Source organism: Protopterus annectens, chromosome 8.part0 (genome assembly GCF_019279795.1).
Source record: "Protopterus annectens isolate FY-2018-M chromosome 8.part0, PAN1.0, whole genome shotgun sequence".
Taxonomy (NCBI): domain Eukaryota; kingdom Metazoa; phylum Chordata; order Ceratodontiformes; family Protopteridae; genus Protopterus; species Protopterus annectens.
In genome coordinates, this window is record NC_056741.1 from 1,810,348,608 (window position 1) to 1,810,374,882 (window position 26,275).

The following is a 26,275-nucleotide window of genomic DNA, read 5'->3' on the forward strand; positions in this document are numbered from 1 at the left end:
ACGAATCAGTCTCCAGAGCTGTGGACGAGGGTAAGGCGGTCCACACAGCCTATCTGGACCTCGCCAATGCCTTCAACACCATCCCCCACTCTGGAATCCTAGATAAACCTACTAAGCTGGGCATAAATCCCTACATCACTCGATGGGTTGCCAAGTGGCTTACTGACAGAACCCAGACTGTAAAAGTAGCCGACTCCAAATCCAGCTTCAGACAAGTGGAGTACCTCAGGGTTCAGTCCTGGGACCACACTTGTTTGGCATCTACTTCTCTGAAGTACAGGCCAACACTAAGGGACTCTGGCTAACAAAGTTTGCAGATGACTGCAAACCGGGAGCCATTATTGAATCCCCAAATTATGTGGATATTCTACAAAAGGGCCTTACAGAAACAAATGCCTGGTGCCGGAGCCATGGGCTCAAGCTTAATGCCAAGAAATGTATAGTTATCCCCTTTGGAAAAAAACATGTACCCATGAATTACCACATAGGTGGCAGGACACTAAACATCGAAAGTGTTATGGGAGACTTAGGGACACAGGTGGACAGTGGTCTCACTTTTGATAACCACATCGCCACAACAGTCAGGAAATCCTTCTATGTGGCACACCTCATCACTAAGGGCTTTTCATCCAGAAAAAAGGAGGTCACTATCCCACTGTACTCATCCCTCATTAGACCCATTATAGAGTATAATGCCCAGTTTGGTATGTACCTCACAAGACATCTGCAACAGCTGGAAAGGCCACAGAAATACCTCACTAAAAGAATCCCAGGCCTAAAGCAGATGCCATATGCTGACCATCTAAAATAACTTCAGCTATACTCTGTGGCATATCGTCTACTCAGAGGCGATCTCTGCTTAACATACAAAGTCATGTCAAACCCTGAGCTGTTGGACATGCTCCACTTAAAGAAATCCCAATCCCTCAGAGCCACACGCTCCAGAGATCTAAACCTTGTCATCACAATGAACAAAACATGCTGGAGGGATAGGTTCCTGACCCAGAGACTCCCCATACTCTGGAATAGACTGCCCATACATGTCAGGCAGAGTGCCTCCTTGGCCCTCTTCAAAAGGAACCTTGATGATTGGATGGGAGATAGGAAATTCACCCCGGGGATCATGTCAGTCGCCCTGCTAGACAGGGGTCCAGAGAAGTAAATACTGTGGGAAGAAATATCCAGGGAATTGTTATGGCTAGGCTTACATAGGCCCTAGGGCCGATAGCCTAGTACCAACCTATAAACTTTAACTCCTATGACTGACTTCTCCATTAAACAGCACTGGAAAATGTATTTATTTATTTTTATTTTATTTCACATTTGTTAACTGGTTTAGTCCAGCTGAGTTTGCAATCAAACCCATTTTCAGTGGAGACATGAGGGGTAAAGCCCCAACAAGCATAAGTAAAGATAAAGTAACAATATCTAAATATTAAATAATCACAATACAAAATAATTGAAAAAAAGAAAAGTTTAACTATTTGCATTGCATTGATAGTAAGCAACCCATTTTCAGTGGAGGCCCAAGGGGAAAGAGCCCCAGCAAACAAACAAAAATAAAGATACAGGACAAAAACTATTAAACATAACAATGCAAATACAAAATTAATTATAAAGAGAAAAACAAAAGAAAAAAATATGAAAATTAAGGGTTGCACTGATAGCAGTGGTCTAAACTTACTACATATAAGAGTAAAAACAAAAAGATAATGGTTGTTCAAAAGAAGGAAAATGTACAGACATTGATAGAAAGTGTGGGGGGGAATAGTGTGGAGAATGGGAGGGAGGAGAGAAATGAGGGGGCTGTAGTAGTAGAGCTGAGGGTTTAGGAGGCTAGTTTAAGCAGAAGTTACTAACAGAGAAAGAAAGTTAGGGGATGCAACAGGACAGACTAAGGCTATGTGTGGTCAAGACAACTCAAGGCTCTTCATTAAGACAGTGGTTCCACTTTCTAAAAATGTAAAGATTTCCTGTCCGTATAGCTGACATAGTCTCAACTTAAATTCCTAGTTCAGTAATATCCAATTATATTCCTGGATTAATTAATTAATTAAATTATTTTTGTGTTGTGATTGCAGTTAAGTGACTGCTGAGATGGAAATGTTAAAATTATCATCTACATTGATAGAAATCCTCCAGGCCTCTTTGTACCAATCTGAGCAGTGCAGGTGTTTTATTTTTACAGACAGTTAAATTTGTCTCTATGAGACCGTATTCATTCCTCCTCTCAGGCATGACTCTTACAACATTTGCATTATGCATGATTTTCTTTCCTCTTTGCAATTTAATTCTTAAGAATGTTCTTCATTTCTCTCCTGTATATTTCCTTCTTCTTTCAAACATGGCTGGGAAAGGATGGTGTTGGGTACTGTCTCTGTTGCATCAACTACCTGCACCAGGGGCAAGGATGCTTCTAGTATGTCCTTCCTTGGCTACAACATATGTTACTTCTAATAAGCTCTGAAGTTCTGGGCCACCAGATATAGGAGTCTGATAAAAATATAGTGACCACTGTCTGAAACACCAAACGTTATAGCAAACATTTGTCTGTTCAAAGGAAACTAGAGCATTTAAAGTTTTCTGAATGTTTGAACATATATTGCTAAATCATTGTTTCACTGTTTAATTTGCTGTCTCTCTCCTCCCTTAGGTCACATTCCGTAATGAGGCTACCCAGGAATATTTGTACTATTTAGTTACTTTCAGAGCAACACCACCTGGTGTTCTCAGCACTATTGAGATGACAACAACTGTCCGTCAAAGTACATCTGCAACTGTGAAAGTGGATAATCCTCTATCATCCCCAGTGACATTTACAACAGACTGCAAATCCGCAGAAATCAATCTACCACCACAGTTTACTGTTCCTGCACAATCGGAGGTAGGGATTTTATTTGCAAGTGCATAGATTTAGCACAACTTTATGACCTTAAGTCATGAACAATCTTGAAAGCCATTATTACCTACTTATACTTTCTAAGTAGTGTCCATTTGATTTTAAATTCCTCATTAACTACCGCTATGATTTATCTGTAATGGAATATTGCTCCTTAATATTGGAATACGTTCAATCACAGTCCTGTCACTTTTTGCACTAATTTAATATCTAGTTTCTGAAGTTAATACAAAACCTTGTAATGTTATGTTGTCCTATCTCACTTTTGTTCTTTGCTGGATGGGTTTGGAACCGAATATTGGTTCCGACTAGGCCTGTACTAAAGCTCGAGAGCTTCCACTGGCTCGACACTATACCCTATCCCATCATGCTTAGGGAAGAATACCCAAGTCTCGTTTGCAGCTAAAGTAGATCGGGTTGCTTCCTACTAGGCTATGTAGAAAGAATTCATTGTTTTGACCAGTAATTCTTGTTCCTTTTTGCTACTGTTGAGAATATTTGGTATTACTTATAGTTGGCAAATTTGCATGTTTTGCTGTGCTTTGTGTGTTACTGACCATCGTCTCTCATTAGGCTGTTCTCATACCCTATCTTGTGTCCAAACTTCCTTTCCATCACAGGGTTTGTGTGGATTTTATTGTTGTAATTTCGTCCTCTGAGTTTGACAAGGAGGTAGTTTAAGTTAGAAGACTCCTTGAATCAGCCCATTTCAGTTAGAGGGCTTCCCTTCACCTTTCTCGTCTATTCTGCTTGTTGGAAATTGTAGTTTAAGTTAGAGACTACTCCTCTTACCAAAGGAGATTGTCGTTAAAGTTAGAGACTTCTCCTCTGGTTTCCCCTTTCTGCTGTTGTGATGTGTGCTCCCTTCGGTTGCTAGTTATTTAAATAAATAAATAAATAAATAAAGGCTTGGTTTGTGCTTTAGTGTAGTTGATCTTGTTATAGTTAAAACCATTAGCAGAATTTGGGTTTTCATAGTTTAAAAAAACTGACAGTCATGTCTACAGATGGTAAAGACCTGAAGCCTTCTGGCTTCAGGAAGTGTGACCAATGTATGCAGAAATGTCTTTAATGGATGTACACACCAGCTGCATTTACTGTTTGGGTGCTGTCCCCCTACAGGAATCCTGTGCTATTTGTCATGGGTTTAGTTCTAGAGTTTTACAGGAAAGAAAGAATAAACTCATTGTGAGGGGTCTGCTCAAAGTTCCTTTTCCTGAGGCTATTGAAGGAAAACAGAGTTCATCCTCTAAATCAGCAATGTCAGACAAATCTTCAAAAAGAGCTTCTTCCTCGGTGCCAGCATCTGAACCGGCGAAGAAGCAGGCAAAAGAATCAAACACGGACCTGAAGACATTCGGGCCAGATACATCTGTCTCTTCGGCTCCACTGATCCTGTCAGAACTGATAAGAGAGTCTTAGTTGGAGCAGGTCCCCTATATTGGAACTGGTCTCATCAGTACTACATTCACCCATTTTGCAGTTAACCAGGTCCTTGGCTCCATCCTGTCAGTCTTCCAGGAGCTTGTCCGATGACAACGTGGAGCGGGTGGTTAAGAGACTGCTATGGACACTGGCCAAGATGCTGTTGAGTCCTCCCAGAATGAAGTCAGGTCGGACAACCATCACCAACTCTGTGGCAATTCCTCCTCCAACCCAAGTTGTGGCTTTGGAGCCAGAGGGTTTGAATTTGATAGTAGTGGAAACCTTGGGACAGAGACCTGCTCCAGGATCTTCGGTCCCGATTTCTGCTCCGACTTCCTCTGTGCCATCCTCGGATGAGGAGTCTAGGGGCCGATGCTCCACCATTGGGTCCAGAGAGGAGAGTTGGGTCAGACAGCTGTGTGATCCAAATCTACCTCTCGGGGCATCAGCGCATTTCAGCTCATCACCTACATCAGCCTCAGAGCCTATGGCCTTGGTTTGGGGGCAGTCTCCTGGTTCTTTGGAGCCAGGGGATCCCACGGAACGGAATCGTGGTGCCTTCAAGGTCATGAGGAGTGTGCCGTCATCCCAGTCAGTTCCACTCTCAGATGCAAGCTCTCTTCCCCCAAAAGTGCCAGAGTCTGTCCCTCTACCACCCCCCCCCCCCAGGCATAGAGAACCAAAGTCCCAGGATGCCCCAGTGGGTGAAACTGTCTCTTCCAAAACCTCTCCAGAGTATCCCTCTGGCGAGGTCCCTAGAAGAGAACATGTAAGAAGAAACATCAGACTCCCCTGAGGAGTCTGTCACTTCAGACACGGACCTAGATTATTCAGAAGGGTCCCCATGGTCACCCTCTGAGAATGTCTCATTTGCGGACATCCTAGAGATCCTTAAACAGAGAGGTGGCTGGAAACCCATCAACCCTTCTGAGGATGAGTCCATTTACCTGGAGGCTTTCGGGTCTCACCCCTCCACCTCTTGGGTGACCCCACTTTTCGACCAGCTCCTTAACGTAGTCAGTCAAAAGGCATAGGGCTCTCTAGAACCTGTGGAACCCGTTCCGAAGAGGCCCAACAAGTTCATTACTGCCCCTTCTGACAAGGAATTTTTGTCCAAAGGTGTCCCAGTAGATGCTGTGGTGATGGCAGCTGCCACAAAAAGGAATTGTCTGCGACTTCCACGTCTATCCATCCACTGAATAAAGAATCTCATAGAATGGACAGATATGGAAAGCGTATGTTCTCATCAGCAGCCTTTACACTCAGGTCGCAGAACTACTTGACTCATTTCACTAGACTGCAGAGGGATCACCTGAAGGAGTTAAGTGATATACTCCAAGGTTCTACAGCTGCTGGAGTTTCAGACAAGGTGACCATTCAGCTTGCTACCTTAAACTGTGTAGTTAACTCCTCCATACAGATTATATCTTATGCGGCCAATGGAGCGAGTAGGGCGGCTGGTACAGGGATTTCCCTAAGGAGGCATTCCTGGATGCGCTTATGTGAGCTCGCAGAACCCTTCAAGTCTTCCTTTGTCAACTCCCCTTTTGATGGCTCATTTTTGTTTGGCCCAAAGGTGAAAGATACTCTGACTGGGTGCAAGCAGGAGGGTAAGACTCTTTCTGCCATGGGAGTATGTTTATCCCTCCCCACCAGGCCTTACCCCAAAGGCCAGAAGGGAGGAAAGGTGTGGTTCCTTAAGTCCCAAAGTGTTTTCCTAGATGCACATGGTGAATCTTCCCTCCAGGAGCAGAGGGGGAAAAATAATGGACAAAGCCGACCTCACAGCAGAGGGGGTTCTGCAAAACCAGGGTGACAGAGATACATTCTCTGGTAAGCCCTTCCAGTGTTCCTGAAAAGAGGCCCGCCTGTCCATCTCTGGAGGCATTCGGGGGTCGATTGTCACTGTACCAAAACGCCTGGCTAAATATTACACAAAAGACAATGGGTACAGACCATAATATCCAGAGGCTACAACATTCACTTCTCTTCCCCTCCGTTAGAAAAAAGATCGATCCCGGATGTTCCACCTAGCCAGAGGGATCAGGCAACCCTAGAAATTCAAAGGTTGCTAAGAAAGAGAGTCATCCAAGACATCCCTGTAGTCCAAATTGGAATTAAAAAGAACTTTGAGTAAGTTCCAGATCCAAAGATGACAGGGGACTGAAGGTCCACTTTGGATCTCAGCAGACTGAACAAGTCTGTAAAGAAATCAAAGTTCCAGATGGTGACACTGCAGTCAATACTTCCCTTTTTGGCAAAAGACAGTTGGATGTGCTTGAAAGATCTCCAGGATGCGTACTACCATATAAAAATGGACAGGAGATCCAGGAATCACCTACGCTTTTGGCTGGGGGCCAGTCATTATCAGTTTTGAGTCCTGCCCATTAGTCTCGCTACAGCCCCCAGAGTGTTCACCAAATGCATGGCAGTGGTCACGGCTCACTTGAGATGTCTGGGATTCTGATTGTTTCCATATCTGGACAAATGGCTCCTAACCGCCACCACCAAGCATGTACTAATCAAAGCCAGAGACACCACTATTTACCTGTGTTCACAGCTGGGTATCACTATAAACTTCAAAAAATCTGCCTTGCTGCCATCACAACATATTACATTCCTAGGGGCAGACTTAAATACAAAAGACATGGTAGCAAAACTTCCTCAAGACAGACTATAAACACAGTGTCATCAAGTGTCGAATCTGCTTGCAAAAAAGAAAGTACATGCAAAGGTTGTAAAAAAACAAAGACACTAAAGCCACAGTCTGTGTCACCGCAAGTATGCCACAAGTATTTAGCGTACAGTTCCTTTAATCAACGCTTTCATCGACAAGACTTTTTGATGAAGTCTTGTCGACGATATTGTTGATTAGAGGAATTGTATGCTATACTTGTGGTGTACTTGTGGTGACTCAGACTGTGTCTTTAGTTTCTTTGTTTTTTATTAATTATATTTGTGACATTCTGCACGTTTCCTTGGTTTACAGGCAAAGGTTGTACTGAAGGTTCTGAGTACCATGGCAGCAGTGATTACTCTTGCACGTCTACACATGAGAGTACTCCAGTGGTTACTTTTTGCTCAGTTGTCCATGCAGGAGTTGCCCATGTCCCACAAGATCATCATCACAGACTCCTGCAAGAGGGACCTCAGTTGGTGGCTTCAATCCACCCAGGTAATTCTAGGCAGATCGTTCAATCTCCCAAAACCAGTAGCTACAGTGACCATGGACACTTCCCAGATAGGGTGTGTGGGGGGGGGGTGCATTATCTGGGAAAGACAGTCCAAGGGACTTGGCAGAAATGTGAATACCACTTACATATCAATGTCCTAGAGACGAGAGTGGTGCTGTTGGTGTTGCAGGCATTTCAGCACTCCCTTCCACTAGGAACGATTGCAGTTCAGACAGACAATATATGTCAGTTGTGTGGTATATAAACAAAAGGTGGAACCAGATCTTACCCACTGTGTCGAGAGGCTCAAAGAGTATGACAGTGAGCAGTCTCTTCCCAACGCTTTCTTATAGCAATGCATATCATGGGGAAATCCAACATAATAGTGGACAAGCTAAGCAGAGCTATCCTAATGCCTCATGAGTGGTCTCTAAAAACAGGAAATTGTGAAACAAATTTTTCACAAGTGGGGCCAGCCTTGCTGCGACCTTTTTGCCACATCCATGAATGCCATATGCAGCAGCTATTTTGCCCTGATCCCCCCTTTGTGGGGGTCACCAAGGGATGCACTTGTACACAATTGGCCCTCGGGTCTTCCTTATGCCTTTCCTCCATTCCCATTAATCCCCAAAGTATTCCAGAAAGCTCTTTTGTTGAGAAGCAGGATTATACTCATAGCCCCATACTGGCCTCTTCAAATTTGGTTCCCCTTCCTTTGGCCCCATCTACAACAGACCTTCTAACGCATCTGTCGGGAACGCTCCATCCTTCGATCCGTACCCTCAAATTAACAGCTTGGCTGTTCCACTTCCAGTCTTAGCCAGGTTCCCACACATATCCCCTGCAGTGAAACATATCCTGGTTTCATCCATAAGACCACAACTAGGAAACTTTATGCTAGCAAATGGAAAAGAATTACTCATTGGGCTTCCATCATAGGTTCATAGGTAGGTACTAGGCTATCTGCCGGAAGGCATTTATAAGCCTAGCCAGAATGTGTTGGCTTTCGTCGCCCCCTTAGATTAGTTCCCTGTGCCTCTGTCCAGCAGAGCCACTGAAGTGATCCCCGGGGTAAACTTTCTGTTTCCCATCCACTCGTCAAGGTTTCTCTTGAAGAGTGTTAGCGAGGAGCTCTGACTAATGTAGATTGGAATCTTGTTCCAAAGCATGGGAAGTCTCTGGGACAGGAATCTATCCCTCCAGCACGTCCTATTTATTGTTGTGGTGAGGTTTAGATCCCTAGAGCATGTGGTTTGAGGGGATAAGGTTTTCCTTAGGTGGAGCATCTCCATCAATTCTGGGATGGGCATGGCCTTGTATGTCAGGCAGAGATCACCTCTGGGTAGGCGGTATGCAACAGAGTACAGCTGGAGTTTCTTCAGTCAAGCTGCATAGGGCATCTAAAATAAGAAAGAGCAGTACAGCTCACAGACAGAAACCTTTTTTTTAGCGCTTTCATCAGCTGTCAGCATTGACTTCTTCAGAATACAAAAAAGCACACTGAACCACTTGTTAAATATGCACTTTTGTCACGACTCAGAAATTAAACAGTTAATTTTAAAAGGTGTATATTCATATTATTTAAGAAAACTAAAATTAATAATAAATTCTCTATAATACTAGCAGCAAGAAAAACAATTTTCTATACATAACATTAATAGCAGCTTTTGGAACAGATAGAGCTGTGTTGTACAAACTGAGATGATAAAACATATAAAAACTATAAAAACTGTACAAAGCTAATAATCAAATTCTCAGAAATAAATAGCAATAAATAACCTCTTAATTCTTTCTCAATCTATTAGCTTAAAATGTCCTTAATAAAAAATTACATTTTTATTTACATATGAAATTCAGCTTTAAACTTGAGATAGCTAGAAATGGAAACAGTTTCATTAACCCAGGTGGGTATGTTGCATTGCACCTAAGCTGCCACATTAATTCTCGATTCTCTAAAAAAAGTCAGAAGGACTCCCCCCCTGTCATTGTTTCCTGTCTGTTCAAGGGCATTGAATTTGAACCAATGACCAGGGTGTTCTTTTATGTGTTTGTATAAAGCATTCTTGAGATTGTTCTTATTAATGTCATATAAATGTTGGTAAACTCGCTTATTGTGGCTGTTGATAGTCTTCCTTAGCTATATATATATATATATATATATATATATATATATATATATATATATATATTAATTAGACGTCTGCTTTGACAATTAAGCCTTTGCTTCAGGATTACAGTACCAAAACCCCTAATATACAGAGACTCATTCTCCAAAATATGTGGGCATTGATTACAATGTACACATTTCACCATCTTGCCTTTATTCACATTGGTTACATTAGTTTCAAGCAAGTTTTTTATTGACTTATCTTTCTTATATACTACCGGATAGTCACCTATTTTATTTTTAAATTGTTGTTCCATATCAAAAAGTACCCAGTTGTGATTTAAAATTTCTTTTATTTTACCAAAAAAGGGAACTATAACTAAGAACCATTGAGTGTTGAAAATAATTCTTGGTATTGTGTGGTATGTACTAGTGGAGGTTCTTTACTTGAATTGAATAATTCTAGTGTGAACCTCACAGCACTGATTGAGGTGCTGATCAAACAGCAATCTGTGAATGGAAAAGGACCTAATCCAGGTCCAACAATGTTTGGGCTTACAAATACCATCAATTCATCAGGTTTCACTGAAAATCATGGCTCGCAAGCTTTTTCCATACCTCCTGGGCAGGGCAGCCCAGTAACCATAGCGAACTCACAATCCGGGCTCACTATTGGCTCGGGAGCAGCAGGAGGCGGTTCTAGGACTGGCAATCAAGCTGACGGCCAGCAAGGAGACATGCAAATACCGTTTTCTTACACTGAATGGATTCAGGGCAATGGAGCAGACATTCTTGAAGGAAACAACAGTCAAGTTAATTATGAAACATTAGACCAGCAGATTTATAATTTTGAGCAAGAAGTACTGAAGCTATGCAAATTGCAGGTTGAAAACAGCTACCTAAGAGAATGTCTACAGAGAGAACAAGTACCTAAGGGCCTTCGAACATGGAAGTTCCCTACAGGCTTGGACCATGGGTCTGTACTTTATAAGGACTTGGTTACCATGTTTAACAGACATGGTTGCGAACTACTTGAATTATTGGTAAGGGACAATGATAGGAAAATTAATGTACTTAAAAATCATGTTAATGCTTTGAATAATAGAATTACAGCTAATTTATGTTTTAATTCAAAAATTAATGAGTGCCAGGCAGTATTTGTCAACATAGACAAGGTTATTTTATCTGTTAAGAACAAGAAAGTAAAAAAACTTAATAGAGACAGTGTTGATTATGATAGAGGTACTGCATATCCTTTACCTAGTAATTTTAACAGGGGCACTAACCAAAATGTGTTTGAAAATTTTATAACTGATGTTGAAGGGGTTAATGATGAATCTGTTGAAAATGTTTAACAATGAACAGGAGCCCCTTTAGGAGAACCTCTGAGAAGGTCTGAGCACCTTCTCAACCAGAGGCAGCAAAGGGAACGGGGGAGGGCAGTATTACCAGAATTACAACAACAATATATGGAGAATGGATCCTATGAATCACCAGTTTTTCCACCCACAGAGAGGGAGACCCCAGTGGGGCAGGGGGACGAGGGGTTCCATGAGGAGATAGACAGGGACAGTTAGGTTAACCACAATGTCAACAGCATCATTAGTAATGTAAGAAAAGATTTTAAAATATACAACTTGAGTTCAGCTACCATCACACAGGAATGGGCAGAACTTTTTCAAAGAGGTTTGAATTTTGTCCCTGTGAGGAGACCAAAAGTTGAAAATTGCATTCTTGAATTTAAACTTTTTGTAAGGAAACTTAATCTTGGGCTTTACTTTGATAAGAACACACAGTTTGGACCAGTTGAATTATGCAAGAAAACAAGCACATTCAACCCACCCCTGCATCCCGTATTAACGATTTATGAGAGTCTTTGCACATCACAGATTAGGGAGATTTTTTTGAAAAATATCGCATTTACTAATAACCTCACTAATGATGAACAAAGTCTATTGTCTAATATTGTGGGCAATAAAAATATCAGGTTAATGAAACCAGATAAGGGGGGAGGTTTGGTAGCTATGGATCAAGAGGTTTATACCCAAAAAATGCTTTTACATTTATACAGTGATACCTACGAAGAAACTTTCATCAATCAACTTAATATAGCATATAGATGCATAGACATAACACTCATAGACTTATTACTTGACAATCAAATAACACTTGCTGAGTTAAACTATATGCAACAAGAAAGTCCACGTACCCCTACGATTTTTGGTATACCCAAGATCCGTAAGTCTACCACTGATCCTCCCTTAAGGTCCATAGTGGATGCTAAGGCATAAAAGACATTTTCTATGGCTAAGTTTATAGACTTAAACCTGAAAGATTTATTAAAACAATTCCCACATATATTACAGGACTCATGTGACTGGTCTTAAGAAAATTCAACAGGATATGTACAACGGACATCTTATATTTGCTACACTTGATGTCCATGACTTATTTGCAGTTATTCCTCATGAGGAGGATATCAGTATGTTTTATGATTTTCTTTGCAAGCCCTCTGGTTTTACACATTCCAGAATTTTGATGTTACAGTTATGAATGTGATACTCAACAACTTCATTCTCTTTGAGGGGCAATATTTTAAACAAAATCTAAGGGTGGCCAATGGGGCATCATGTGCACCCCTATTTGTCAATATTGTCCTAGCTGAATGGGAAACTTCCAAGGTTTTTACATCCAAATTATTTAAACACTGTAAATTCTATGGACGTTATTTGGATGACATCCTTATTCTATGGGGAGGGACTCAGGAGTTATTGTATGAATTTTTAAATAAAAGCACACATTTGTTACAGTTTACAACGGACAGGAATGATGACAGTATACACGTATTGGACATTACTATCAGGAAGGATAAAGTAAATCACAGGTTTACCTCCACGTTATACAGGAAGCCAACCTACTCCAATACATTGTTTCACTTTTCCAGTGCTCACCCAGTGCACCAGAAGAGATCCTTGGTGAAGGGGCAGGAAGTTAAGTTGGCAAGGATGGTCAGCAAAGAGGAATTATTTCTAAAGGAAATAGGAATTTTAGAGAACATGTTACTAGGAAGAGGGTATCCCACACACTTTCTAGAACCCATATTTCAGGAAGTCATCACAAAGAGAAAGCAAGGCCATTTTTTACCCCTATTAGGGGGGTACATACAACAACAATAGCAGTGGTAGGGTAGAAATACCACACACTACCAAGAATTCTTTAACACTCTATGGTTCTTACATTTAGTCCACTTTTTGGCAAAATCAAAGAACTTTTAAATCACAACTGGGTACTTTTTGATATGGAACAACAATTTAAAAATAAATAAGGTGACTATCCAGTAGTAGTATATAAGAAAGACAAGCCAATAAAAAAACTTGTTTGAAACTAATGTAACCAATGTGAACAAAGCCAAGATGGTGAAATGTGGATATTGTAATCAATGCCATATATTTTGGAGAATGAGTCTCTGTATATTAGGGGTTTTGGTAGGGTAGTCCTGAAGCAAAGGCGTAATTGTCAAAGTAGACATTTAATATATATAGCGATTTGCCAACAGTGCTATAGTTTCTATATAGGGAAGACCATCAACAGCCTCAATAAGCGAGTTTACCAACATTTATATATGACATTAATAGGAACAATTTCAAGAATACGTTATATAAACACATAAAAGTACACCCTGGTCATCAGTTCAAATTCAGTGCCCTTGAACAGACAGGAAACGACAGGTTGGGGTGGGTCCTTTTGACATTTTTTTAGAGTATCGAGAATTAATGTGGCAGCTTAGGTGCAATGCAACATACCCCCCTGGGCTTAATGAAACTGTTTCCATTTGTAGCTATCTCAAGTTAAAAGCTGAATTTCATATGTAAATAAAAATGTAATTTTTTGTTAAGGACATTTTAAGCTAATAGATTGAGAAAGAATTAAGAGATTATTTATTGCTGAGAATTTGATGATTAGTTTTGTACAGTTTTTATAGTTTTTATATGTTTTATCATCTCTGTTTGCACAACACAGCTCTGTCTGTTCCAAAAGCTGCTATTAATGTTACGTATAGAAAACGATGTTTATCTTGCTGGTAGTATTATAGAGAATTTATTAATTTTAGTTTTCTTAAATAATATGAACATACACTTTTTAAAATGAATTAACTGTTTACTTGCTGTGAGTCTTGACAAAAGTGCATATTTAACAAGTGGTTCAGTGTGCTTTTTTGTATTCTGAAGAAGTCAATGCTGACAGCTGACGAAAGCGCTAAATACAGGTTTCTGGTTTCTTTCTGTGAGCCATATTGCTCTTTCTTATTTTATTTATTCGGTTTACTGTTGTTTTGTTTGTGTTCTCTGCATAGGGCATCTGTTGAGGCCAATGATCCTCCTGGTGAGGTACTTCTGTGGTCTTTCCAGCTGTTGCAGGTGTCTTGTAAGGTATATCCCAAATGGGGCATTGTATTCTATGATGGGTCTGATGAGTGATGAGTAGAGGGGCACAATGACCTCTTTTGATCTGGATGCAAACCCTTTTGTGATTAGGTGGGCCACTTAGAAGGATTTTCTAACCACTTTGGCAATGTGATTATCAAAGGAGAGATTACTATCTACTTGGGTCCCCAGATCCCTTATTATGTTTTCTATATTTAGGGGACTACCACCTATGTGGTAGTTTGTGGGAACTTTATTTTTTCCAAAGGGGATGACTATGTATTTTTTGGCATTTAGCTTGAGGCCATGATTTTGACATCAAGTATCCATCTCAGTGAGACCCTTTTGGAGGATGTCTGTGTCAGCCGGAGAATCAGCTATAGCCCCTAGTTTGCAGGGTTTTTATGCTCAGGCTGGTGAGCTTGTCTATAATACCAGAATGGGGAATGGTGTTGAAGGCCTTTGCGAGGTCTAGGTAGGGTGTGTGTACCACCTTTCCCTCGTCTATAGCCTTGGCAACTGTCTCAAAGAAGTCCAGCAGGTTAAGGAGGCATGATCTGCCATTAACAAAGTCAAACTGGGTAGAGTCCAGTGTTTGGAGGTTCCCAATATCTCTGTTAATGAGTTCCATGATGATGCGCTCCATAGCTTTGCAGACAAAGCTAGTCAGGCTTATAGGGCGATAGTTCCTAGGGTCTGTTGTGACTCCACCTTTGTGGAGCGGAATAACAGTTGCTGTGCGCCACTCTATGGGTACGTAGCCTGTGGAGAGGCAGAGTTTGAACAGTGTGTTTAGGCGAGGGGTTAGTTCATCATTGAGCTTATGTAGGATGCAGCCTTGGACACCATCTGGTCCCACTGATGCTGTGTTTTTGGCTTTGGAGAGGGCTGTTTTAACCTGAGTGTCTGTGATTTCAGGGGCTCTACATTCTTCTGGTATGGTTATGGGCCCCTTTGGGGGTGAGTGGGGGGTGAAGTTTCCACTGAACCTGTCTGCCAGGATATTGGCAATATCGGTTGGTTCATTGTATTTTGTGCCATTCTGCACTAACTCTGAGAAAATCTAAGCATTGCCACTTAGATTCTTGACATAGCTAAAGAATTCCTTGTGGTTATCTTTGGAGTCCTTGGCAGTTTTTCTTTCAAAGTTCACCTTGGACGATTTTGTGAGGGATCATAGTTTCTTGCTGATACTGATCAGGGAAGTCTACCTTCTTGGGATTTTACTCTTTTCGGTACTAGTTTCCTCCTTCTATTGTATAGCTTGTTTATGGCAGGGGTCCACCAGACTGGTTTCCTTTTCTTGGAGGAGTGAGTCTTGGTTTTGCTTGGGATAGCACAATCCATGCATTTCTGTAGGTTCCCGTAGAATGCATTAGTAAAGGATTTTGCAGCTTGGACAGCATTATCCTTTAGCATGGGGGCTTTGAAACTTTCCACCTCAGTCTTAAGTAACTTGAAGTTTGATTTTGAAAAGTCTTTCACGGCGGTTTACTTGTCCGGGGGTGAGGGCGGAATGTGGATATCCAAAGTGATTTGTTTATGGTCAGATCTAACCAGCTAGGGGTTGACCTCCGGTGTGGAACACTGGTCGCCGATGTTGGTGATGACCAGGTCCAACATGTTGTCACCTCTGGTGGGAGTGTTGACTAGTTGATCCAGGGCATTTGAGTTTATAAATTCTAGGAAATATTGAGCAAGGAAGTTAGTACTTGAGTAGTTCTCCCATTTAATGTTTGGGCAGTTGAAATCATCCAATATTAGGGTGTTTGGTAGGACCTTTATGTTTCCAGAAATGTGAAATGGGGTCCTGGGACATGGTGGGTGACCTGTAGCAAGCTACAATTTGAATTGCAGTTTTGCCCATTGTTAGTTGCATGTGGATGATCTCTGAAGCATCGTGATGTGCCACTAACCTGGAGGTGTGGGTATCCTTGATGAATATGGATACTCCCCCCGCCTTTTGTATTTTGGTCCGGGTTCTGTGGCCAAAATGTATGGCATGAGTTGTAGCCTGGTAGTGCTGGGCTGCTCTCTGGAGCCTTAAACCAGGTTTCTGTTACCGCACATATATCAATTTTCTCCATACTGAGGAGTGCCTCGAGTGCATGCATTTTGAGGTTTAGACTTGTGGCATTGAGTAGCATTACTGTCAGATTTTTGTTACTTGTGCTATATATGGCGCTGGGTTTGTCTTCTGAGCCTTGCCTATGGGGGTGGCAAGAACCTTGGCCAGTATTCGAAAGCCTAAGGTTGACAGGTGCAAGCCGTCTCTAGCAGAGCAGTGTGGCTTCTCAAGCATGTCATCCCAGGTGGACAGACACTGGATCCCCTTTGAATGACTCCAGAAACTTAGTCAGTTGTTGAAATTGATCATTTTTTTCTTTATACCGTGGTATCATTCTTGGAGAGGGCAGGATGCTACTCAGGGTCCGGGTCATACCGGCCTAAACTACGTGATCAGAGAGCTCTTCCATGTCTCATTTTATGTAGTCAAGGGAGGTATGGCTCAGGTCATTCACACCAACATGGACAATGACATTATCGTATTTGTATTTATTCTGGAGTGACCCGAGTGCTTGTGTTATGTGGCGGATCCTGGCACCTGACAGGCAGCTAACAGTAACCATCTCATTATTCAGCCTAGTGAGTGGGATGTCAGTGTGCCTGACTATAGATTCACCTATTACTAGTATGTTGGGTATGTTATTTTGCCTTATGGGCTGTGATTGCATGGCACACTGGTTTTATGAAGTATGTGTTTCATGGTTTGTGTTGGGGGGTGGAGGTTGCTTGGATGTCTGCTTTGGAGGTCTCTGTTGCTTTTGCAGATTTTTATTTAGAGCCTCCAAGTATGTTTTTGTGTATTTATGTGTGTTTTTTTGCCGGTGCTGGTTTAATGGGTCTGTGTGAGACTGGTGGTGTGATGCCAGTATTTCCCTTCTCCTCTTGACTGTCTGATCCAGTCTTGGACTGAGAGAGCTTAGCCTCCAGTTTGGTTGTATAATTGCATCTCTTGCATGTATTAGTGTTTGGTGGTAGGAGGAGAGGGTTGTCTGAGTACATGAGGCAGTTGTAACATTGCCTCAAAATGCCCAGATTCACCAGTTGGACTGGGGAGTACACCTGAAACTGCCCTTTGGACATGGCTGGATAGGTACAGTAAGCTGTTTTACTGAATGGCTGGTAAGGCTGAATAGAGAGCCTTGTCCTTCTGTACAGTATAGGAGGGATCTAGTACTAGGGTTTATAAGTGCTTGCTATGAGTTTTGAGCAAGTGCTGGGCTGAGAAATAAATGGCTTGAGTGCTTAAGTTGAAAGTTTGGCTAGTTCCAAGGGAAAAAATTGAAGAGGAGATTTTGTGGAGCTGGGAATAGTTATACCCTAGCTAACCGGCGCTGCCCAGCATGCAAAACCAGGCAAATGCAGTTTTTATAGCAGGGAAATGAAAGAGCGATAGAAATTAGCCCAAAATGGCCAATAACCTACTAATTTCTGGGCTGAAACCACTCCTCCAGGGACAGATAGGCTGCAGCTCCCCTCTCTCACAGGTGAACAGAGAAACTTCCTTCTATCCAAGTAAGGTATGGGCAAACACAAAGATTTGTAACAGCCCTGAATTCAGCACTAACCTGAAAATTGGACTATACTAGCTTAAAAAGGTGGAAAACAAGTATATATTTTTTCAGAAAATAAAGCAGATACAATACAAATCTTTAAATGCACAGAAAAAGGTACTTAATGTTATATATCTCAGTTCAGAGTTGTAGTCAATGCCCCTAGTAATAAAGTAGGAAGAAACACAAATACAGTAAAAGCAGATGAATAAAAAGTGCAATATATATATATATATATATATATATATATATATATATGTATATATAAACAATAGAAAACAAACTGATTTAAGCAAGTTAAGAAACCAAAACACAGCAAACAAACTGGGAAATTAGAAACACAAGTCCAGCGTGCTAGTATCCTCCTAAGTTGCACAACAACACTTTAAATCCACTTGAATCACAAAGTCAAGTGATAAAATCTTCACAAAGGCAACGTAGAAAACACTGGTTTATTGAAATGTTTAAAGCGCTTTTCGTTTGCTTCAGTCAGCTAAACTTCTTCAGAAACATTAAAAATATCCTTTTATAGGCACGGCTGATCATTAATTAACCAATAAAACAAAATAAAAGGCACAGTAGCGATAAACCTAACAACAAGTTGAAAGACATACACCAATTGCTGCAGCAGCTTTGTACATACACTAGTATAAAATATAAAAAATATTTGTATAGAAAAAAATATATATATAAAAAAATATATAAAAATATATATATAAAAAATAACAGTGATTAATATAAAACATTAAAGAATATTAAAAAATTGTATAATATAACTTGAGCCCAATTGTGCATCAGAGCTAAATTGGAAAATAAAACAAAGGTTTCTACTGGTACTTCTTTTATGAAATATTAGTAAAAGCTTACTGAACTAATTTTAACAATAAGTATAAAGCAACCTATACTCCAACTATCCTAACTTCACTTCTTTAAACTTTTTAGTCTTAAAATACTGCTGATAGAGCAAGTGTCATTCAGACCAGGTGGATAACAAGCATTAAGTCTAACTTGCCAATTTAATTCAAGTTCCTCTAATTTCAGAGGTGTAGGTCCTCCTCTACTATCAACCTTTACTTGGTCTATAATGATAAATTTAAAAGTATTTTCTTGGTTACTGCAGGAATGTTTGGCTAAAGCATTATCCCCTTCTTGTTTCTTAATTGCATGTTGGTGTTCGTATATCCTATCACGGAGCCTCCGCTCCGTTTTACCCACATAAAAAGCAGGGCACAATTTGCACTTAGCAAGATAAACAACAAAGTTGGAATTGCAATTGAATCTGTCCTTGATTATATATTGTAAGCCATTAACGTTGAAACTATTGGTCACATCGACAAATCTACAATAGTTGTAACATTCACATTTTCTCATGCCATTACAGCGGGTAGTAAGGGTGTTAGTCTGCTCCAAAATATATTTCAAATTTCGCCCTCTTCTAAAAGTAACTCTAGGGAACTCACCTAATTTAGTATAAATATTAGAGTTCGTTTTAAATAGTTCCCAATTCTTCTTCAGTATGTTGATACAGAAGTGACTATGTAACGACTAAGTAGTGATGAAACATACATTATTTTCTTTAACTCGATTATTCTGTGGACTGACACTCGGTGGTAGATGGACAGTAGAATCACTATTAACATTCCTAATGGGAACACTTTTGATATTCAGAAGTGCCAGATAAACTTTATCTGTTACCTCGTTAATTAAGTCATCTAATAGGGGTTCTGGGTAGCCATGATGGATAAACATACTCTTAAGTAGAGAGCATTCATCAAGAAAGTCGTCATCTAAAGTTATCATTCTTGAAGCTCTCACTAACTGACCCTTAATAACTGACCTCTTCTGATATGAGGGATGGTTACTTGAAAAATGGAGAAACATGTTGGAGTATGTAGTTTTTCTATAGATCTTAGCTACATAGCTCTCTAATTCATAATTTTTAACCAAGCAAATGTCCAAATACGCTATCATGTTGGTATTAAATGTATGTTTAAACTGTAAAAATTGTGTAGTACTATTGAAATAGTCTACTAAATTGGTACCTATACTTTTGTCTCCATTGATCAAAATAAATATATCATCTAGATAACGTGTATACAAGACCAATGACTCACAGAAGGCATTATTGTTGTTATTGAATACAAACTCAGACTCCCAATGTGCCATGACAAAGTTAGCAATACTAGCCCCGCAAGGGGACACCATGGCCACCCCCACTTTTTGGAGGTAGAATTGGTCCTGAAACATAAAGAAGTTGTTAGACAGTACCACGTCGATATGTTCTGTTACTAACCTGATCTCAACCACTAGAGCTTTATGTTTGCTAAGCATTAAATCGACCCATTCGATAGCTATCGTGTGTGGAATACACGTATATAAGTCCTTCACATCGATAGTTAGGAAGTTGAAATTAGCATTAAATTCGATGGCTTCAATCTTCTTCATAAATGACCATGAGTCTTTACAAATTTGTCTCATGGACTAAATATTTTTGAAGTATTGCATTCACTACTTTGGCACAAGAATATGTCAGCGAACCTCGACCATCAACTAGTGGTCTCAATGGGGGGGGGGGGGTCAACCAAGTTCTTGTGTAACTTAAGAATGCCAAAAATAAACGGGTATCTGTCATAAGATGTTATCAGGAAGTTATAGGTATGTTGTTCAATTCTACCATCAATGTATAGATCTTCAGTACAGTTTTTAATCAAGCTGTAAGCTTTGTTCACTTCAGAACGTGAACTTAAATCATAAGAACTAGTATTCAATAGTCTATTCATACGGTCTTGGTAGTCCCGATTATCAAAAACTACCAGACCCCCTCCCTTGTCTGGTTTGCAAAAACGTAAACCTTGAGTTTTTATGTATACTAAGAACTCACGTTCTTCCTTATTCATATTATAAGAGGTCCTGTACTTATACAGATTGTTAACCATATGTCGAATATCTAATTCAAAGAGTTATTCAAAGATTTGCAATAATGGGACCAAAGGGGATTATAGATGCTAGGGATGTAGACTCTTATTTCAACACCTGCAGCAGCTCAGCATGTCCGTTCGCCTGTTCATAGTGGCCATTTGGAGCTTACAACGGACACACAGGAGAAGGTAACTGACTACAGCCTTTCAACGGATGTTAGGAAGCATGCTAACAACACGCAGAATATTCACATGGCTGGGGTTTATACACCTCTAGACAGTGTGCATAATGTTTCAGGTCCCATTAGACAAGATGGCATTATCGTGACAACTTATGAAACACCTCATTTAGTCCCAACAGTTTCTAGTACGGATCCACATATAGCGCTACACTCAGATGATGTGAGTAAGTCGAATTCTACAGCCCTAATTACAGCAGCTTTGCAAGACACCTCTTCATCTGAAACTACATGCGCACAAGCTAGGACAGACGACTACAGTGAAGCTGTTACACTTGCTTCATGGATAGCAGATGTTTTTTCTTTTACACAAGAGTCTCGTAATGACAATCATGGTCTTACTCCAGCACAAGGTAATAACCCACCTGTTGATAACATTGTTTCAAAGTTAAAAACGTTTGACTCACACAATCAAGTTAAAGAAATTATAATTAGAAATTGCATATTTTCGTGATTGTATTTCTCGTAGGGTGGTGCCGAAAGGATCACGGCGGCACTCTTACCCTACAGGATTAATATCCAACTCTTCATTTCATAATGAGTTAAATAATTTGTTCGACTGTCAAGGTTTTGAACTCCTTGACTTAATGATTAGCACTATAGTTTGTGGGTCATTGAATTATCACAGTGTGTTACAGACCTTGATAAAAGTATCCAGTTGGATTTTGAATTCAGTAGATACAAATACGAGTATGGCCATGTATTTACAAGCATAGGCCACTACATGACTAAATTAAGAATGAATAAAACCAAAAGGTTAGAAAGAGACAGTAAAGCTTATGCTTCTAGAACTGCTTACCCTGATCCATCACCTGCACAGACTTGGAGGAAAAAACACATTAACATTAATCAACAAAGTATGCCTCCAAATATTAATCCCACAAGCAATAACAGTAGTAGTGACTCTGATGTGCGGCCACACTCATTTGATGATAGACGTGATAGGCAACCTCCAGCTAATAATAGTCCACCTAACACTAATAGATTTTCTTCTGACCAAGGTGACACTCGATGGAGTGATAGACTACGTAGTGCTCACCAAGGCCAAAAATCTAATGACTATCTGTATCAACAGCAGAATTTTCGGCAGGGTCCAAATACAGGTACCAGGCCCAAACAGAACAATTTTCAACCATACCAGCAAAGGAACAAACAACAAAAATCTAACAAGAACAAAACTTAATGGTCTGCAGTCAGCACTGTGATGCAGTCTGTATGACTGATGATAATTCTACAGTTCCCTTGCTAGGTTTGCAAGACAACCAACAACTAGACTTTGATAGTTATGTTCCTTTAGACGGAATAACAGTACAGCAATATCCAGTAGTCATTATGATTAAAGCACGTGACTTTAAAGTATATCATTTTTCATCTATTGAGATTAGTGTAGAAATTGCTGAATTCCTTTCTAAGGGCCTTAACTTTGTTCCAACTCAACCAATTAATATGGTAAATACCATTATTGATATCAAAATGTTCACTAGGAAGTTGAATTTTAGCCTAATATTTGATAATTTGTTGAATACTGTGGACCACGACAAGTTCTACATCCCTAGCATCTATAATCCCCCTTTGGTCCCATTATTGCAGATCTTTGAACAACTCTGTGAATTAGATATTCGACATATGGTTAACAATCTGTATAGGTATAGGACTTCTTATAATATGAGTAAGGAAGAATGTGAGTTCTTAGTATACATAAAAACTCAAGGTCTACGTTTTTGCAAACCAGACAAGGGAGGGGGTCTGGTAGTTTTCGATAATCGGGACTACCAAGACCATATGAATAGACTATTGAATACTAGTTCTTATGATTTAAGTTCACGTTCTGAAGTGAACAAAGCTTACAGCTTGATTAAAAACTGTATTGAAGATCTATACATTGAGGGTAGAATTGAACAACATACCTATAACTTCCTGATAACATCTTATCCCAGATACCAGTTTATTTTTGGCATTCCTAAGTTACACAAGAACTTGGTTGACCCCCCATTGAGACCATTAGTTGATGGTCAAGGTTCGCCCACATATTCTTGTGCCAAATTAGTGGATGCAATACTTCAAAAATATTTAGTCCATGAGACACAAATTTGTAAAGACTCATGGTCATTTTTGAAGAAGATTGAAGCCATCGAATTCAATGCTAATTTCAACGTCCTAACTATCGATGTGAAGGACTTATATACGTGTATTCCACACACGATAGCTATTGAATGGGTTGATTTAATGCTTAGCAAACATAAAGCTCCAGTGGTTTGAGATCAGGTTAGTAACAGAACTTATTGATGTGGTACTGTCTAACAACTTCTTTATGTTTCAGGACCAATTCTTCCTCCAAAGAGTGGGGGTGGCCATGGGGTCCCCTTACGGGGCTGGTATTGCTAACTTTGTCATGGCACATTGAGAGTCTGAGTTTGTATTCAATAACAACAATAATGCCTTCTGTGAGTCATTGGTCTTGTATACACGTTATCTAGATGATATATTTATTTTGATCAATGGAGACAAAAGTATAGGTACCAATTTAGTAGACTATTTCAACAGTACTACACAATTTTTACAGTTTACACATACATTTAATACCAACATGATAGCGTATTTGGACATTTGCTTGGTTAAAAATTATGAATTAGAGAGCTATGTAGCTAAGATCTATAGAAAAACTATGTACTCCAACACGTTCCTCCATTTTTCAAGTAACCATCCCTCATATCAGAAGAGGTCAGTTATTAAGGGTCAGTTAGTGAGAGCTTCAAGAATGATAACTTTAGATGATGACTTTCTTGATGAATGCTCTCTACTTAAGAGTATGTTTATCCATCATATCTACCCAGAACCCCTATTAGATGACTTAATTAACGAGGTTAGAACAAAAAGAAGAGAAAAAAAGTTTATCTGGCACTTCTGAATATCAAAAGTGTTCCCATTAGGACTGTTAATAGTGATTCTACTGTCCATCTACCAAGTGTCAGTCCACAGAATAGTAGAGTTAAGGAAAATAATGTATGTTTCATCACTACTTACTCGTTACATAGTCACTTGTGTATCAACATACTGAAGAAGAATTGGGAACTATTTAAAACTAACTCTAATATTTATACTAAATTAGGTGAGTTCCCTAGAGTTACTTTTAGAAGAGGGCGAAATTTAAAATCTAATTTTGGAGCAGACTAACACCCTTACTACCCGCTGTAATGGCATGAGAAAATGTGAATGTTGCAACTATTGTAGATTTGTCAATGTGACCAATAGTTTCAAAGTTAATGGCTTACAATATATAATCAAGGACAGATTCAATTGCAATTCCAACTTTGTTGTTTATCTTGCTAAGTGCAAATTGTGCCCTGCTTTTTATGTGGGTAAAACGGAGCTGAGGCTCCGTGATAGGATATACGAACAGCAATATGCAATTAAGAAACAGAAGTTGGATAATGCTTTAGCCAAACATTCCTGCACTAACCAAGAACATACTTTTAAATTTATCATTATAGACCAAGTAAAGGTTGATAGTAGAGGAGGGCCTACACCTCTGAAATTAGAGTAACTTGAATTAAATTGGCAAGTTATTCTTAATGCTTGTTATCCACCTGGTCTGAATGACACTTGCTCTATCAGCAGTATTCTAAGACTAAAAAGTTTAAAGAAGTGAAGTTAGGATAGTTAGAGTATAGGTTGCTTTATACTTATTGTTAAAATTAGTTCAGTAAGCTTTTACTAATATTTTATAAAAGAAGTACCAGTAGAAACCTTTGTTTTATTTTCCAATTTAGCTCTGATGCACAATTGGGCTCTTAAGTTATATAATACAATTTTTTGATATTCTTTAATGTTTTATATTAATCACTGTTATTTTATATATATATATATATATATATATATATATATATATATATATATATATATATATTTCTATACATATATTTGTTATACTTTATACTAGTGTATGTACAAAGCTGCTGCAGCAATTGGTGTATGTCTTTCAACTTGTTGTTAGGTTTATTGCTACTGTGCCTTTTATTTTGTTTAATTGGTTAATTAATGATCAGCCGTGACTTATAAAAGGATATTTTTTAATCTATGGTTACAATGTTTCAGAAGAAGTTTAGCTGATTGAAGCAAACGAAAAGCGCTTTAAACGTTTCAATAAAAAACAGTGTTTTTTTACGTTGCATTTGTGAAAATTTTATCACTTGACTTTGTGATTCGAGTGGATTTAAAGTGTTATTGTGCAACTTAGGAGGATACTAGCACACTGGACTTGTGTTTCTGATTTAAACAAGTTACCCAATTAACCAAAAAAGCTCAAAACTGAGCCCTGTTCCAGCAGTCTTCAGACAAGTTCTAACTGCACACTCCCACTACTAGGGTGCAGGGGAACCTTCTCCAAAAAAAAGATGACCTGGATCAGTGCTCAGTTTATACTAACAAAGCTAGATTCAGCAGGCCTGAATCTGGTCCTATGCTACAGCAACAAGGTGCACCAATTTCAGAAAGAAACAGTTCAAATAAGCAGGCACAATAAGCCTGTGACCAGAAATTCCCAGCTCAGAAGGGCAGAATCCAGCCTCTCTGCCTACAAGAGTGCAGACCACAAACCTTCTTAATGTAGAATAACTGACCTGAAGCCCAAGTGCTTAAACCAGAACTAATACACTTTTTGAATAGCAGCCACTGAGCCTTCAATCAGCAATTCTCAGCTTAGAAGGATGTAAGCTACCTGTCCTGCCTCAACAGTGCAGACCATAGACCTTCTTAATGTAAAACAAACAGTATGCAGCCCAAGTGCTTAAACCAAAAGACTTAGAATAACAGTTACAATTTAATCAGGCTACTACCAAGCAGTAATAAATGCAGCAGAATAAATAAAATTGAGTACTTTTAAGAAAAGGCAAAAGCAAAATAAAAGTAGGAGGAAACAGAAATACAGTAAAAGCAGATGAATAAAGTGCAGTTTTGTTTTGTTAGTAAAGTGCAAGGAAGAACCTAAGTGGGTTGGCCTTCTCAAATCTTCTCTCTGTATTAAGTAGAGTGAACACTAGACTCAGAATATTATCTCACTGTATTCGGTTAAGTGAACAAACGAGATGGACACAGGAGGAATGTTCAAATACAGACTTACAGGAGGGGCGGGCAATTCCAGAGCCACTAACACCAAAACAAGAACGTGGGTGCGGACCAGGGTTGCCAGACGTCCCAATTTTGGCGGGACTGTCCCAAGATCAGCAGCCTGATCCCGAGTTCCACCCTGCCGGTTTAAATCCCGGCCAGCCTCCGCTGTTTGATTTGTTTTTTTTTTGATTAGCCTGTATATCTGGCATACAGGCCAATCAAAAATTGCTAAACATGGAGCTTCTTGTGTTCCGCATTAAACACGAGAAACTCTGTGTTTAGCGATTTTTGATTGGCCCATATGCCGGTACACGGGCCAATCAAAAATTGCTAAACACGGAGCTACTTGTGTTGAATGTGGAAC

At 39.7% G+C, this 26,275-nt stretch overlaps 1 protein-coding gene across 1 annotated transcript in view; it reads left to right on the top strand.

Moving 5' to 3' along the window:
• Nucleotides 1–26,275, top strand: part of HYDIN (HYDIN axonemal central pair apparatus protein) — a 6,673,197-nt gene that overhangs the window by 6,427,718 nt on the left and 219,204 nt on the right. The window contains exon 83 of the mRNA XM_044079523.1: nt 2,654–2,884. Within this exon, the coding sequence (XP_043935458.1) occupies nt 2,654–2,884 (231 nt within the window). The remainder of the gene's footprint in view (nt 1–2,653; nt 2,885–26,275) is intronic.